Consider the following 16221-nt stretch of genomic DNA (forward strand, 5'->3'; position numbering starts at 1 on the left):
ATAGGTTTCAACTTTAGGTTTACACAGAAGATTTGGAACATTTCCTAAAATTATGATATTCACGACATAGGATATTTTCTGGGTAGATTTGGGTAACCTTTGACAACTTTAGAAAATACACGATCGGTGCATATAAGATGAAAGGTTAGGGTTCAAAAAATCAGATTGCTTAGGGAACACGTTTTTTTTCTGGGTGGTTTTTCTATAAACCGCCCCCAAGGGTAATAGTGGTCGGATTTCCTGACACACAGATCCCTAAATGCCAGGGGTCAGCTGGGAAACCTAGGCATGTAGCGTAGGTAGCGTGTGGCATCACTCAACGGGCTGAGATTAACTCAGCTCGGGCATCAAAAGCACAAATTCCCTTCGTGCTTCCTTGCCTTTATCATTATAAAATATTAGGTCGCCTATTAAGTGACTCGTCGTTCTTGTTTGTTAGGTGATCTAATGGCATTCAAGAAGAGCGTACCCAAGAAGAGTGCAGCCGGCTCCTCATCTCGACAAACCAACAAGGGAAAAGAGATCACCTCCGAATCTCCTATTCCTCAGTTCGACCCCGTGGTGGAGAAGGAGGTCATGATTGGTCCTAACACGTTCTTCGAGGCAGAGACAATTGTCTCCAAGATCACGACCCAAGGAAGGGTCAACAAGATAATGTTGTCCCATAACATTGAGGTCAGGTCCGGGGTCCTCATAGCCCAACCTCCGTATGATGGGGATAGGAGCTGCGCACCTCTCCAAGATGACTTCGTGGCCTGGAGTGATGAGCATTTGAAGGCAGAGGCCTTCCTTCCTCTGGACCAATACTTCGCCGACTTCCTCAACTACGTGAAGTTGGCGCCGTTTCAGCTTCCCCCGAACTCATATCGATTATTGGCGGGGCTGAAGTATCTCTTTCTAAAGCACGAGTGGGAGGTCCCCACTCTAGCGAACATCCTTTATTTTTTCTGCCTCAAGGCCAGCCCGGAACAACGAGGGCGAGGTGATGGGTTCTATTACTTGACCCAATTCCCGAACTCGCCCTCTATCATCAAGCTCCCCAGCCATCGCAACGACTACAAAGATCAATTCTTTATGTCAAATGGGTTCCGCAACTACGAACATCGATACTTCAACCATCCTCGTAAGTCTCCTTTCCTCTCTTAGCTTGTGAAATCATTCTCTTTGTATCTGGATCTACTTCTCGTGTATATACTAATTGAGTAGTATTTTTGTGCAGCCATATTCGTGAGGACGGAAAAATCTGCGACCCTCGGGGGTCAATATGATACGCTATCTAGGCTTCCGCCTAGTGAGAAGGACTACCGCCAGCTCGAGACCGATAACACGATACTGTCGTGTAAGTTAATCGCTGAAGGCCAGACTCTGGCTTTGAGAAGAACACGGGCTAACCTCTTGGTGGTCCGCGAGTTCCCGCCTACCCATGAAGGGGATGCTGAGGTCGCTAAAGGCGAGGAGCAAGAAGAAGACGAAGTACCTCTCGTGCAGAAGAGGCGGGCTCCCGAGGCTGCTCGGGACCCTGAGTTAGAACGAGCTTCTTTGGGGGCAGCAGCCGGCCCCTCCGGACAAGGTAACCCATACCCCTATAGGGATTTAGATAGGGTTGTCGCTGACCTTAGGTTAGTTAGGTTTAATCCAAACCAGCTCGTCCATCACCACCCTAACGATCAAGACCGTAATGTAACCCTGCTCCAGTGCATGGACTACTTAGTGACGCCATGACATGGGCTACCCTAAAGGCACCGTTGTCGTAGATAATACCCTATCCTTTAGGTCGGTCTTTTTTGAAGAGTATGGGACCAATCTCAGGTCGTGGTCCTCTCTGCTCCAGGGTACCCTTGCCACTGGACTTAGGAAATATGTGGAGGACTCCAGCCCTGAGATAGAACCTAAGCCTGAACCTCCCCTAATTCAAGAAATTTTAGACTTAGACTCCCCCTCTCCTCCAGCAGTTTCAAGGCCAGAGGTCATGACAATTGACTCCTCCCCTAGCCTGGAGGGTAGGACTTTTTATTGTACTACATATGTATACACACATTTTTTTTTGTAAATTTCTGACTATCCATGTATATTAACTTCCTTCTCCTTCTTTTCAGGTGAAGAAATGGCACAACCTGGAGTTCTAGACATCCGCACAATTTTCCAGGAGGGAAAAACCAGCTCGGGGCCTGTCGTGAAGAAACCTCAGTTCATAGCAAAGAAGATGCCCCCTGCGACGAAAGGCACGAGCTCCGCAGCTCTGACTGCTGTCGCGTCGGAGAAAAGGGGTGCTCCTCCGCCTCCTCCTCAATTTCCACTAGCTCCTGCTTGAGATCAGACATTACAAGCTGATCCCATAGCTCCGGTTGTCCCCACCACCACCGTGTGCATCCCAGTCAACCCTCAGGACGTGGACAAGATCCCCGATACTTTTTGGGGGACTCTCTATAAGATGGCGAACCACGTGGTGGATCATATATACAAAGCCAACCCGAGGGACCTGAGGACAATAGAAGAGAGGAGCCCAAAGAATGTCCTGGAGTCTGCCTTAGGGATGACCCTCACGGTAAGATAGCTTTCCTCAGTTGAACATATATATATTATTCTTATTTTTATTTTACCCCAGTGTGCGTCTAACTTGTTTCCTTATTTTTTACAATCGGTCTTGGCTCAGCACCGCAGTATAGCTCGGGCCAGGGCTAGGAATGAGGAGCTTCAGGCTGAGCTCCAGGCTGCCTAGTCCGCCCTAACTGCTGCTCGGGAAAATGAGCGAGCTGCCAAAGCTGCCTTTGCAGCTGCTCAAAAATGCGAGCTCGATGCCAAGGCTGCCCTTGCATCATCTCAAGAAAGCGAGCAGGCTACAAAGGTTGCCTTGGCCACTCTTTAAGTCGAGGTCGCTAAGGCCAAAGCCAAGCAGCTGGAGGCCGAGGTTGTTGTTAAAGAGGAGAAGGCGGTCTCGCTGTCCTCCATGGAGAGCATGTTGTACCACTGTTGGGCCTTCAACCAGGTTGGTAACTTCTCCTTCCTGGCTCCTGAAGTGTGGGATCCATACCTCAAGAAGTTCAAAGCTCGGATCCTGCAAGAGCAATCTGAGACCGGGGATGCTTCCACCGCGGGCGAGCAGGAGACTGAAGAGGTTACATCCTCAGAGCGCCCTGGAGGGGCTTGATTTTCTTTTTCTTTCTTGTAAACATTTGCCATTTGGCCTAGTTTGAGGTTATTTTTCCTCAAGACAATTTGCTTTTAATTCATATATCTACCTTTTTATCTATTTGTCTTTTCCTTGATTGTCTCTCATGTTTATGCTTTTCTAAACTTGCACACTCAAAATCTTAGGTGTCGACTTTTAGATCGAGATAGATATTTTGAATTTAGTTATATCCAAAATTAATGTGTTGATTTATATCATACATGTTAAGTATCAGGCCTAGGACCCGGTTATATCCGGGATTTAAAATATTTCAAACTTAGTCCTTGTTAGGTTTACTACTATCTCGAGCTTCTAAGGAAGCCATCAAATTTTCAATTTTGCTAACTTCTAAGTTTTGGACCTGGTTGTACCCAGGATTTTTAATGATTTAAAACTTAGTTCATGCAAGGTTTATTGACACCTCGTGTTTTTTTTTTTTAAAAAAACATCGGTTAATCAATTTTACTAACTTCTAAGTTTTGGACCTGGTTGTATCCAGGATTTTTAATGATTTAAAACTTAGTTTGTGCTAGTTTTATTGACACCTCGTGTTTTTTTTAAAAAAAAAACATCAGTTAATCAATTTTACTAACTTCTAAGTTTTGGACCTGGTTGTATCTAGTATAGTTTTGTACCTGGTTATGTCCAGGATTTTAAATGTTTCAAATGTTCTGATCCATCTCGGGTTATATGCCCCCCAAGCAACCAGAAAGTGAACTTTCTCGGTTGCTTGGACAAATGTTATCACATGAACTAATACATAACTAAACTATATGAAAGACAAGAAATACATAACGATCCCTTCATTTCTTAATCAAATGGCGTTTATAACTAAGCCTTACATAGATGGATGGTATCATCATTGATAATACTTCTTTAGGTGCTCGACATTCCAGGTTCGTGGGACTGTTTCTCCACTAAGTTTAGCTAATTTGAAAGTTCCTTCACGCACGACCTCCACTATTTGATAGGGCCCTTCCCAATTTGGACCTAAAGCACCGTCTTTGGGATCCTTGCTTGGCAAAAAGACCCTTGGAGGACTAGGTTGCCTGATTAGTGCTCAAAAATATAATTTTATTAGTCTTAAACGTTTAAAATTAATTAAGTTTTAATTAATATTTTCATGGATTTATTGCCATATGTTTTATATTTGAAAATATTAATTTTGATTTAATTTGTATTTAATTTTCAGGAAATAAAATGTATTTTTGACACAAACAAAAAAAAAGAAGAAAGAAAGAAATATAATTGAAAAGAATGATGATAAAGTGGTATTTTTGACAAAACTAGGCCCAAAATGGAGCCCAAACCCAAAGCTTCAACAAGTGCCACGCTGCCAAATGGCAGCTCCCCATTCGCCCAGCCAAGCTTTCAGCCGCCTGACGAAGCCGAGCCACCAACACCTAATGAGTCGCACCTGCCATGCCTGACAGCCGCTTGCCGAGCCAACCAGAGAAGGACACACATCCCACTCGCATGCGGCTGCTCCCCATGCACCCGACCGATCAGCTGCCACAATCAACTGCTGTCTCACACGCGCCTGACGTACTCCTTGCTGAGCCAATCGGTGCTTGACATGTGGCCACGTGTCTGCTGCATTTGTCCCCACTTGTCCCACTTTGCACTTATTTTGCAGCCATTTTTCCCATTATTTTGTACACGTTTTTTAGTCCTATTTACACTATAAATAGAGGACCAAATGGAGTAAAAAGGTATCAGATTGGGGAATTAAGTGTGGAGAGTATAGTGAGAGAGAAAAGAATTTTCGTTCTTATTTTTCTTTCATTTCTTTTACATTACTTTGAGTGAAAACAATGCCTATTTTAGGCTAAATTCTCTTGTGGAAAGGCTAGAGTGAAGTTCATGTTTCACATTATATTTTTAATATATTGATTCTTTATTTTGTTCTTCATTTCTATATATTTGTTACAATTAAATTTATTTTCTTCTAATTTTTATTCTAAATTTATTAGTGTCTTTTACATAAGTCTAGTCATGCTCTTCTTATGTAATTTAGGCTTTTAATTTAATTTAGGATATTTTTTATATTATATGTTTTTTACTGCATTTTGTCATTGGTATTTTGTCACTCTAAGGTATATAATATGATAGGTTTTTAAAATTAGAAGTTAGTATAATTTAATTAAAGAACATATTTTAAGGTGAGCTTTATTATTTATATTTTCCAACTATAATTAATGGTGTAGAATTATAGTTGAGTATAATGAATCAATTTTATTAAAATATATATATATGTTTGCATGAATGAAACTTATGCCTTCCATATTTTCCTTCTGATTCTAATTCCTCGATTTTGTTTATTTAATGTTTATATTCTTTTTTAAAGTTACATCATTTCAAAGTTCATTATTTCTGATTTACTAATCTTCCTTTTTACTTGTATTTTACCTCTCTGTGGATACGACATAGCCCGATTACTACTGCGACCGCTTAGGAGTTATTGGGCGATATCATCGCCCAAACCAAAACTACGCCTTTTGACCTTGGAATTAAAATAACGAGTGATTTTTTGTTGGTAATGCGTGAGTTGTAGTTGCGAATCCTTTCGTTTCTCATCAATTAGGTCGAGAGATGCATGGAGCAACTCATCATTCTGCTCCTGGCTGAATGTCTAGAGCCTGTGTGTGGTTACTTTTGTTTCGACAAGAAGGACGGCCTCACTTCTGAAAGTCAGAGAGAAAAGGGTGTGTCCTGTAGAAGTCCGGTGGGAGGTCTGGTACGCCCATAGTACCTGCGGGAGCTACTCAAGCCAGACTCCCTTGGCCTCGTCTAACTTCTTCTTAAGATTCGCCTTGCGGGTCTTATTCACGACCTCGACCTGCCCATTGGCTTGCGGGTACGCAGTCGAGGAAAAACCTTTAACTATGTCGTGCTTTTCACAGAACTCAGTGAAGAGATCACTGTCGAACTGAGTTCCATTATCTGACACGATCTTCTTTGGAAGCCCAAACCTACACACAATGCTTTTAATCACAAAGTCGAGGACTCTTTTTGAGGTGATGGTTGCCCCCGGCTCGGCCTCTACCCACTTCATGAAGTAATCAATGGCCACCATCGCATAGCGAACTCCTCCATTTCCCGCAGATAAAGCTCCTATTAAATCAATTCCCCATAATGCAAATGGCCACGGGGATGAGATCATTGTTAGCTCAACCAGCGAAGCTCGTGCAACTATGGCGAATCATTGGCATTTGTCGCACTTTCAAACATGGGAGATGGAATATTTTGTTAAAGTGGGCCAAAAATGTGTTCCACATATCAGTGCTACGAAAGTATATGTCAGACTCATCTCACGTCCTCAAGTATGACACAATAGCACTCCAGAAAGACTTGAGTTATGAGGAAGGACAGGTTAGCATCCTAGATAGAGGGATGAAGCAGTTACGGTCCAAGAGTATTCTGATAGTCAAAGTCCTATGGAGTAATAGTTCTGAACGGGAGGCAAAGTGGGAGTTGGAGGAAGACATGCAAGGCCGGTATCCGGAATTTTTTGGTAAGTAAATTTCGAGGACGAAATTCTTTTTAGTAAGGGAGAATTGTAGAGTCCAAGAACTTTACTTAGCTAGTTAGATAGTAGTAGTAGTAGTAGTAGTAGTAGTAGTAGTAGTAGTAGTTATAGTATGTTTATTACTGTGGATTTTGGTTCAAGCCGGGACTTAACTGAACACTCGTAGCAACACTTATAGATTTTGTAAGTTTAACCTATAGTTTAAGAATATTAATTATAACATAAGGTTTGATTAATATAGCTGATCATGAAGATGATATTTATTATACTATAAGGTTTAGATAGAACCAATAAGATCATGACACTTGTCATGTGCATGTTTATTGAGAAATTAAGTATTTTTGAGGAATAGTTTTATAAGAGAAATATTTGAAAACCCCAAAATCTGCCAGCAGCTTTAAAATCGTTATATGACTCAGTCAAAGTTGTTTACGCAATTCAAATTAGGCTGAAAAAGTGCTATTACGTGTATAATATTTCAGCATATGTCGATATATCGCATCTCTAGGGGTGATATATCACCACTCGGGGAATATGAAAAACAAGTAACTTCGCACGAACACATCGACGAGCCTCGGGAATATAAGCCCAAGTGATATATCGGCCCTAGGGCAAGATTTTTAAATGGTTTTGAAATCGAGCTCATTTTAATCATTATCCTCTTAGCAAGCCTCTGAATCTTTTGACCGAGTCTTAAGCCTCTATTGAATGAATATTCAAATGTTTTTCAATTAAAATTCATTATTTTTATTCAAGCTAAAAGAAGATCTTTTCACCCTTGAACTCTATATATAGGACCTAATACCCAGCCATTTCTTTCATTCTTCAAGCTGAGTTAGAGCCTTCAAGCTGCTAGGTTTACTTTAGAGTGTTAAACACTTGGGTTGGGGTTATAAGCTTTATCATCTTAAGCTTATTAAACACTTGGGAAGTAAGGTTAATAGTGTGTTTTTCGATATCAAGGTGTAGTTCGGTTCTAGTGCATTCATAGGTATTCCTATTCCTAGTTCATTTCTATATGTTTCATTAGTCTCTTACAGTTTTTGTTAGGAACGAGTTTCCTAATACGCAGCAGAATGGTGGTATGGTTGGCCCAGTGTACAACAAAAATTTTGTAACATATTTAAACTATCTTTAAATATGCGGATCCATTAATATACATACATTAATCATAAACAAGATAAGGATAGAATTCATACCTCTTGAAGCCTATCAAGTATCCTTGCTATCTTTTCGTATTTAGAACGATCTTCCTATCCAAGCCGCTCCCACGTACTCACACCAAGATCTTCCAAAGCATTTTCTACACCTCAAGAAATGTGTGGGCACTTAGAGAATGAAGGATAGTTTATTTGTGATTCTACTTGATGTACTCAACACATGAGATCAAGGGAATAGGCCTGAGAATTGGTTCTTTATTTTCAGGGAGAGAAAACTATCGTTCTATTTTTTTTACAGAGCGAATGTTCAGAGTTGTCTCACACTCACACATATCTGAATAATTTTCTGATTAGTCATACTTAAAAGAAAATATTCAAATTTTAAAAAATAAATCTGTAACCATTTTACAATTTACTTTTTAATTAATTAATTATTCTATTAATGAAAAAATCCAAAAACCAATTTTTGAATTATCCATTAATTAATTAATTAAATAAATAAAAATGAAAATCCCATCCCTGAAAATGCCCTACACGCCACACACAGTCCATGGATTGTGTGTGAACGTGTAGCTTCCTAATTTTTAGGGAAATTGATTTTTTAATTTTTATTTAATTATTTATTCAAATTACTTTGTCAGATAAGATCTAACAACCTAATAACTAATTCAAATTTGAATTCAAATTAATTATTTGAATAAATATTAATCTTTCAAATTCAAATCCAATTTGAACTTATCAGATTATTATCTCCCACTCAAATAAAGATATTTAATTAATTCTACCAATTAATTAAATCCAAAATTTTCGAAAATAAATATTTAATTTATTATAATTTCGAAAATTATAATTAATTAATTATTTAATTAAATTTCGAAATTAATTTAATTATTTAATATAATTTTGAAAATTATACAATAATTAAATATTAATTAATTTTATTAACTACAACTAATTTGTAATCAATTAATTAATCATTATTATCATATAATTGCATATTCGGCCTGAAGAACAAATTTCTTCTTAAATATGTCTTTAAACTATTTTCCCTTCATATCAACTCTTACCTTGAACAGTGTTGATAGAGTCGCTATGGGGACCTATGGACCTATAATTCTAAGCTCCAATAAATTTGAGATTATTAATTAAACTCTTTAATTAAATAATCTTAATTTTTTAATCTCATGATTATTCCACTATAAATATGAGACTGCACTCTTGTAATTATAGACATTTCATTTACTGAGTACTTTATAATCATAAAGCGTCCATTGATATAATCATTGCATACAACTTGACCCTCTAATAATGGTTCATAATTAATCGGGAATTAAATTACCGTTTTACACTTTTAATTATCTCTTGTTTCCTTAAGTATCATTGACTCAACTAGTGAAGGTTAATTCATAACTAAATTATGAATTTGAGCTCAATAACCTTTCAGTCCCAAAAGTCAACCCTTAAGAGAACCATTATTCAATCTCTTGCGAGAAGCATAGATTCCATATCTGTATACTATGTCCCCAGCCATCTATATTAATGAGTTCCCAAAACAAAAGTTTCTAGCCTGATCATTCTAACAGACCCTAACAAGTGAATCAAAGAACTCGTATAACATAAACAGGAGTTCATAGTAACTTCAGGATTAAGATCTATTTGTATATGATCATCAGTTGATATATTTAATTAATACTTCGAAACGGTATTTAACTAAGTATTAATAAACATATCTGGTCCAGTTCTATATATTCTCTAATATATAAAGCACCTCCACTAAAGTGTCCTACCACACTAGTGATCTGGATCTAGATCACATGTATTCATAATACTAGTGGACCGTACTTGCAGTAATTAATCTAAAGATTCCATAACTTTATTTTACTGCGAACTGTTCAAGTTCATTTATCTCAAACACAATCCTCCCGTACCAATACGTGTTTGAGATCACATATATGAACTTAGGAATTTTCCTGATATTTACTTAATATTATCATAGAATAATATAGTCCATAAAATATATGCATAACAAATTCAATTCATTTATTTATTTCATAAAAACAATGTCTACTACATATGCTTTCAGGGCACATTTCCAACAATCTCCCACTTGCCCTAAAGCAAATGATGCATCTCTCTCATTCCCATGTTTCTTACATGCTCCTTAAAAGATTTTATAGATAAAGTCTTTGTGAAAGGATCTGCAAGATTATGCTCTGAAGCTATCTTCATAACTGCAACATCTCCTCGATGAACTATCTCTCTTAGCAAGTGATACTTCCTCTCGATGTGCTTTCCCCTGTTGTGACTCCGTGGTTCCTTTGAGTTAGCTACCGCCCCACTGTTGTCACAATATAGGACTAGTGGCTTATCCACATCTAGTACATCTTCCAAATCGGAATAGAACTTTTTGAGCCACACAGCCTCCTTAGCTGCTTCACAAGCCGCTATATTCTCGGCTTCCATGGTGGAGTCTGCAATGCTGGTTTGTTTAATACTTCGCCAGACTACCGCTCCTCCTCCAAGAGTAAACACTGATCCAGAAGTCGATTTCCGACTATCTCTGTCTGATTGAAAATCAGAATCAGTGTAACTAGTGGGGTTCAGGTCTCCACCTGAATATACAAGCATATAATCTCTAGTATTTCTAAGATACTTGAGAATATTCTTTATTGTCGTCCAATGACTCAATCCAGGATTGGATTGATAACGGCTGACTATCCTTACTGCATAGCAAATGTCAGGTCTTGTACACAACATGGCGTATATTAGACTGCCTACTGCTGAGGCATAGGGATATTGTCTCATGTCTTCCTCTTCCTGAGGTGTTTTGGGACACTGCTCTTTGGAAAGGAATACTCCAGAACGAGTTGGCATATCACCCTTTTTGGAGTTTTGCATATTAAAGTGTTCTAGCACCTTATCAATATAAGTTGCTTGAGACAATGCCAAAGTTTTGTTCTGTCTATCTCTAAGAATCTTAATGCCCAGAACATACTTGGCTTCTCCCAAATCTTTCATTTGGAATTGTTCAGCTAACCAGTTCTTTACTTTTGATAATGATGTTACGTCATTTCCAATCAGTAATATATCATCAACATAAAGAACAAGGAATACTACTACACCATCTTTGATTTGTTTATAGACACAAGGTTCGTCAATGTTTTGTTCAAAACCAAACGTTTTAATTGTGTCATCAAATCTAAGATTCCAAGATCTAGAAGCTTGTTTGAGTCCATAAATGGATCTAAGAAGCTTGCAAACTTTTTGCTCTTGACCTTTTAACTCGAACCCTTCTGGTTGAGACATGTAAATGGTTTCGTCAAGGTAGCCATTCAGAAAAGTTGTTTTGACATCCATTTGCCAAACCTCATAATCCATGCACGCAGCTATGGATAAGAGTATACGAATGGATTTTAGCATGGCTACAGGAGAAAAAGTTTCTTCATAGTCAACCCCTTCTTTCTGTGTGTAACCTTTGACTACAAGCCTTGCTTTGAAAGTCTCTACTTTCCCATCCGCTCCTCTTTTCTTCTTGAATATCCACTTGCAACCAATGGGTTTGATATTCTCAGGTGGATCTTCAAGAACCCAGACAGAATTGGAATACATCGATCCCATTTCTTGGTTCATGGCATCTTGCCATTTGTCCTTGTCAGAATCATCCATTGCATCTCTAAATGTCAATGGATCGTCTTTGTTTCTATCAGACAAAAGCATTTGAACTTCGTGTTCATAGCGTGTGGGTTACTTGCTAACCCTCCCACTACGACGAGGTTCACTACTATTCTGACTAGAACTAGCAGTTTCCTCTTGCCGTTTTTCATTGGTTGTTGCTGGTGACTTTGCAACTTCATTTGAGACCATCTCCTCCAGAACAACCTCATTGCGAGGTTTGTGATTATTCACATAGTCATGTTCAAGAAAAGTTGCATTTGTCGATACAAATGTTTTATTTTCTTTTGGGCTATAGAAAATTCCACCTCTGGTCTCTTTGGAATAACCCACAAACATGCACACTTCAGAGCGTGATTCCAACTTCCTGGTCTTTCCTTTAAGCACGTGTCCAGGACACCCCCAAATTCGAAAATGATGTAAACTAGGTTTACAACCATTCCATAATTCTATGGGTGTCTTTTGGATAGACTTAGATGGAACAACATTTAATATGTATAGAGCACATTGAATTGCATAGCCCCAGAATAACAGTGGTAATGATGAGAAACTCATCATTGATCTAACCATATCTAATAACGTTCTGTTCCGTCTTTCCGAAACACCATTTTGCTGTGGCGTTCCAGGTGCTGTGAGTTGGGATTGAATGCCATGCTCACATAGATGGTCCTTGAATTCAAAATCCAAGTATTCTCCTCCTCGATCAAATCGAAGAGCTTTTAGTGACTTACCTAATTGCTTTTCAGCTTCTACTTGAAATTCTTTGAACTTTCCAAAAGTTTCAGATTTTCTTTGCATTAAATATAGGTAACCATATCTTGAATATTTGTCAATAAAAGTGACGAAATATTCATAACCTCCTCTTGCTTGTACATTAAGTGGACCGCAAACATCCATATGTACTAGCTGAAGTGGTTCTGTGGCTCTTGAGCCTTTGGCAGAGAAAGGTCTTTTGGTCATTTTGCCTTCTAGACAGGATTCACAAACAGGGAGAGATCCAATAGATAGTTCTCTTAAAGGACCATCCTTTACAAGCCTATTTATTCTGTCTAGACCAATATGGCCCAATCTCAAGTGTCACAGATATGTATCACTATCGGAATTAGTCTTTTGTCGTTTAATAGATCTTGGATTGGCTGTTTTAAATAATTCAGAATTATTTACAAATTTCTCTTTAGCTTGCAGTTTATAAAGCCCATCGATAGATTTTGCATAACATATCTTAAAACCATATCTTGAAATAACAATCGAATTGTTATTAAAAGATATTTTAAAATTTTGTTCATGCAACATAGAAACAGAAATTAAGTTTCTAGAAAATCCAGGAATATAATAAACATTTTCTAAAACAAGAAATTTATTATTATCAAATTCCAAACGGGCTGTTTCAACTGCTGCTGCAGAGACAATCTGACCACTGCCTACCCTCATAGTCGCCTCTCCATCAGCAAGCTTCCTCATTGAACTAAGAATCGGAAGAGAAAAGCAGACATGGTTAGTGGCTCCTGAATCTACTATCCAGGATGAGGAATTATCTTCCACTAAACAAGCTTCTAACACAAGTAAATCAAATTTACTTGTATTTTTCTCTTTGAGGTCAGCGAGATACTTTGAACAGTTTCTCATCCAATGACCATTTTCTCCACAACGAAAGCAAGTCCCTTTTGGGGTCTTCCTTTTGGAGGTTTTAGTGTTCTTGTTCTCTTTGCTTTTGGATGACTTTTTAGGCTTATCACATATTAATGCAATGTTCAAGTTTGATTTCCATTTCATGTAGTTTTCACCAGTCAACTTTTCATTAGCAAGTAAAGAAGATATAGGATTTGAGCTAGACATAATTGCTGAAAATAAATAAATAAACAAAATGAATCTATGCATATAATAAATATCAGTTATTTTCGGAATAGTAAACGTGATGCATGAATGCAACAAAAAACACATAAAAATTAATTACTAATTCCACGATTAATTAATTTGAACATTAATGGACCAACCTTAGGGTAGGTCAGACTAATTCCAAATTAATTTTGAGACAAGCTCTCAAATTTATAAGTTAAAACTTAAATCCATATTTCTCTTTTGACTTATAAACAACCGCTTGTTTGGTCAAGAATACACTAGTCCGCTTGAAAGCCTAATGTACCTTGTGAGTGTAACCCATTATTTTAGATCAATGACTTAACTCAAGAGTGTGCCTTAGGGTCAGTCAAACTTGAAATACATCATTAAATCCTATTCTTGAAAAAGAAGTTTGCCTTGAGAATAACACAGTCGGAAGCCTTCCTTAGGGGGGCACAAGCAATGGTGCCGCGAGGCCCTCTCCATGTTACCTCGGTGCTAACTAATAATGGAGACCATGAGACTTATTGTCATAACTGCCTCTCCCACTCACTATTTTAGAACATGTGTTTTCTCAAAACATCCTATGCTTTTTAATTGGTTATAAAAATAAAGTGATCTATTTTTACCAAATGATATTCTAATAATTACTAATCAAATTAAGCAAAATTAAAATTATAGAACTATGCCCTAATTAGTTCAATTTTGTTTTTGATCAAGAAGGAAAGGATCTTCATTGAACAAAACAAGTTGTACAAACAAAGTGCTAAGCACTACAAAACCGAAATGGAAGACCAGCCAACAGCCCCAACACTAATTACATTGTAAATGCCTTAACAAGGAAAGCTCTTGGACTGAAAAATTTCTAAACTTAACCAAGAAAAGTCTATATTTAATAACAAATTTAATCTCATTAACAAGACAGTTAGCTGTCAAAGAATAGTCTTCAAAAACACTTCTGTTCCTATTTCTCCAAAGGCTGTACACAGTAGTAGCAACAGCAAGGTTCAGCAAGGCTACCAGCAGACCACGCCGAGGACGAGCTAGCCAAACACACCAGCTGGAGAAGTCACTCGGCCAAGCACTAAACCCAAACCAGCTAAACAGAATATGAAGCACTTGGGTAGATAAACAGCAGGTAAAGAAAAGATGCTGGTGACTTTCAGGAAAGCAACCACAAACCGGACACAAATGAACAGGCACCACAATATGCAGCTTTAACAGATTATCTCTAGTAAGGAGCTGTTCATTGATCACTTGCCAAAGCAGAAATCGATGCTTAGGTAATGAGAGCTTGCACCAGACAGCAGAATAATAATCCACAATCTGCTGGTTTTGAACTGAATTATACAGCTTTGAAGGCAGAAACCTCCCAGAACTACCTGCTGCCTTAACCTCATTTAGACCAAATTTCTCCCTTATGTGGCATAATTTCCTCCAATACCAGCTACAGTCCGATTTTAGATTATAACACCAGAAATTACAGCCTTTCAAATAAATAGAGTTAACCCATTTAACCCATAAGATCTCAGGCTGCTCAGATAAAGCCCAAATATACTTGGCAAGAATAGCTCTGTTCCAAAGGGCGCCATCTCTAAAACCAAGACCACCATACGCTTTTGGAAGGCAAACCTTCTTCCAAGATGCTAAATGAGGTTTACTTCTCATACCAGCACTACCCCAAAGGAAGCTATGGCACAATTTCTCAATTTCCTTATCAACACTCTGAGGTAAAATAAAGATACTCATCCAATAGTTACGGAGACCAAATAATACCGAATGGATAAGCTGCATTCGGCCTGCATAGGAGAGGTGTCTACTAGACCAAGAAATAAGTCTTAATCTGATTTTTTACAAAATTATATCACAATCCTCATGACGCCACTTAGTTGGCCTCATAGGAACCCCCAGGTACTTAAGCGGAAAAGACCCTTCCATAAGATTCATCTCCTAAGAGATGACATTCCGAACAGTAGAAGAAACTCCTCCAAAAAAGATTTGAGACTTAGCTGAATTAATGGTCAAACTGGTAGCCAAACTGAATTCATCAAGCGCAATCTTAAGGGAAAAAACAGCCGACTGAGTACCCTTACAAAAGATGATCAAGTCATCAGCAAAACAAAGATTGACAAGCTTTAAACTCTTGCACATTGGATGAAATCTGAAAGAGGGATCAAGAGCCACTAGTTGAAGCCTCCGAGTCAAGTATTCCATGATAAGAACAAATAAAAGAGGAGACATTGGATCTCCCTGACGCAGCCCCTTCTTACCCTTAAATTTTCCTTGAACACGACCATTCATGAGTAAAGAATAAGAAGTATTCCTTAAACACATCATAATCCATCCTATAAACTTCATAGGAAAATAGAGAGCTTTTAAGAGATCCTCAAGGAATTGCCAATCTACCGTATCATAAGCCTTGCTCAAATCAATCTTTATAGCACATCTTGGGGAAGTAATAGCTCGACCATAATTTTTAATAAGATCTTGAAAGATCATGATATTATGGGCTATTGAACGGCCTCTAATAAACGCCCCCTAGTTTGGCTGAACAATAGCCGGAAGAACCAACGCCAAACGAGAACATAAGAGATTAGCAATACATTTGTATAATGTGGTGCAGCACGCAATTGGCCTATAATCAATAGCTCGAGAAGGGTTGGCCACCTTAGGAATTAAGGACAAAGAAGTCTCATGCAAGTCTGATGGAAAGTTCCCTGATTCAAAACAGTTACTAAAAGCATAACAAACTTCGTGGCCAACAATCTGCCAGGCAGCCTTGAAAAATCCTGAACCATAACCATCCGGACCTGGCGATTTGTTAGAGGGAATACCAAATAAAGCTCTCCTAA

General features: G+C 38.3%; 1 protein-coding gene across 1 annotated transcript; it reads right to left on the reverse strand.

Moving 5' to 3' along the window:
• Positions 1-15319: 15319 nt before the first annotated feature.
• LOC133779717 (secreted RxLR effector protein 78-like) lies at positions 15320-15868 on the reverse strand. The gene has a single exon (XM_062219638.1). It carries the CDS (start codon positions 15866-15868, stop codon positions 15320-15322), a length of 549 nt encoding a protein of 182 aa, XP_062075622.1.
• Between the last annotated feature and the right edge of the window lie 353 nt (positions 15869-16221).

The sequence above is a fragment of the Humulus lupulus genome, chromosome 5 (genome assembly GCF_963169125.1).
Source record: "Humulus lupulus chromosome 5, drHumLupu1.1, whole genome shotgun sequence".
NCBI classification, from domain to species: domain Eukaryota; kingdom Viridiplantae; phylum Streptophyta; class Magnoliopsida; order Rosales; family Cannabaceae; genus Humulus; species Humulus lupulus.

Bases quoted from the DNA above. Each gene is read 5' to 3' on its own strand.
- LOC133779717 (XM_062219638.1), bottom strand. From the start codon at position 15,868: ATGATCTTTCAAGATCTTATTAAAAATTATGGTCGAGCTATTACTTCC.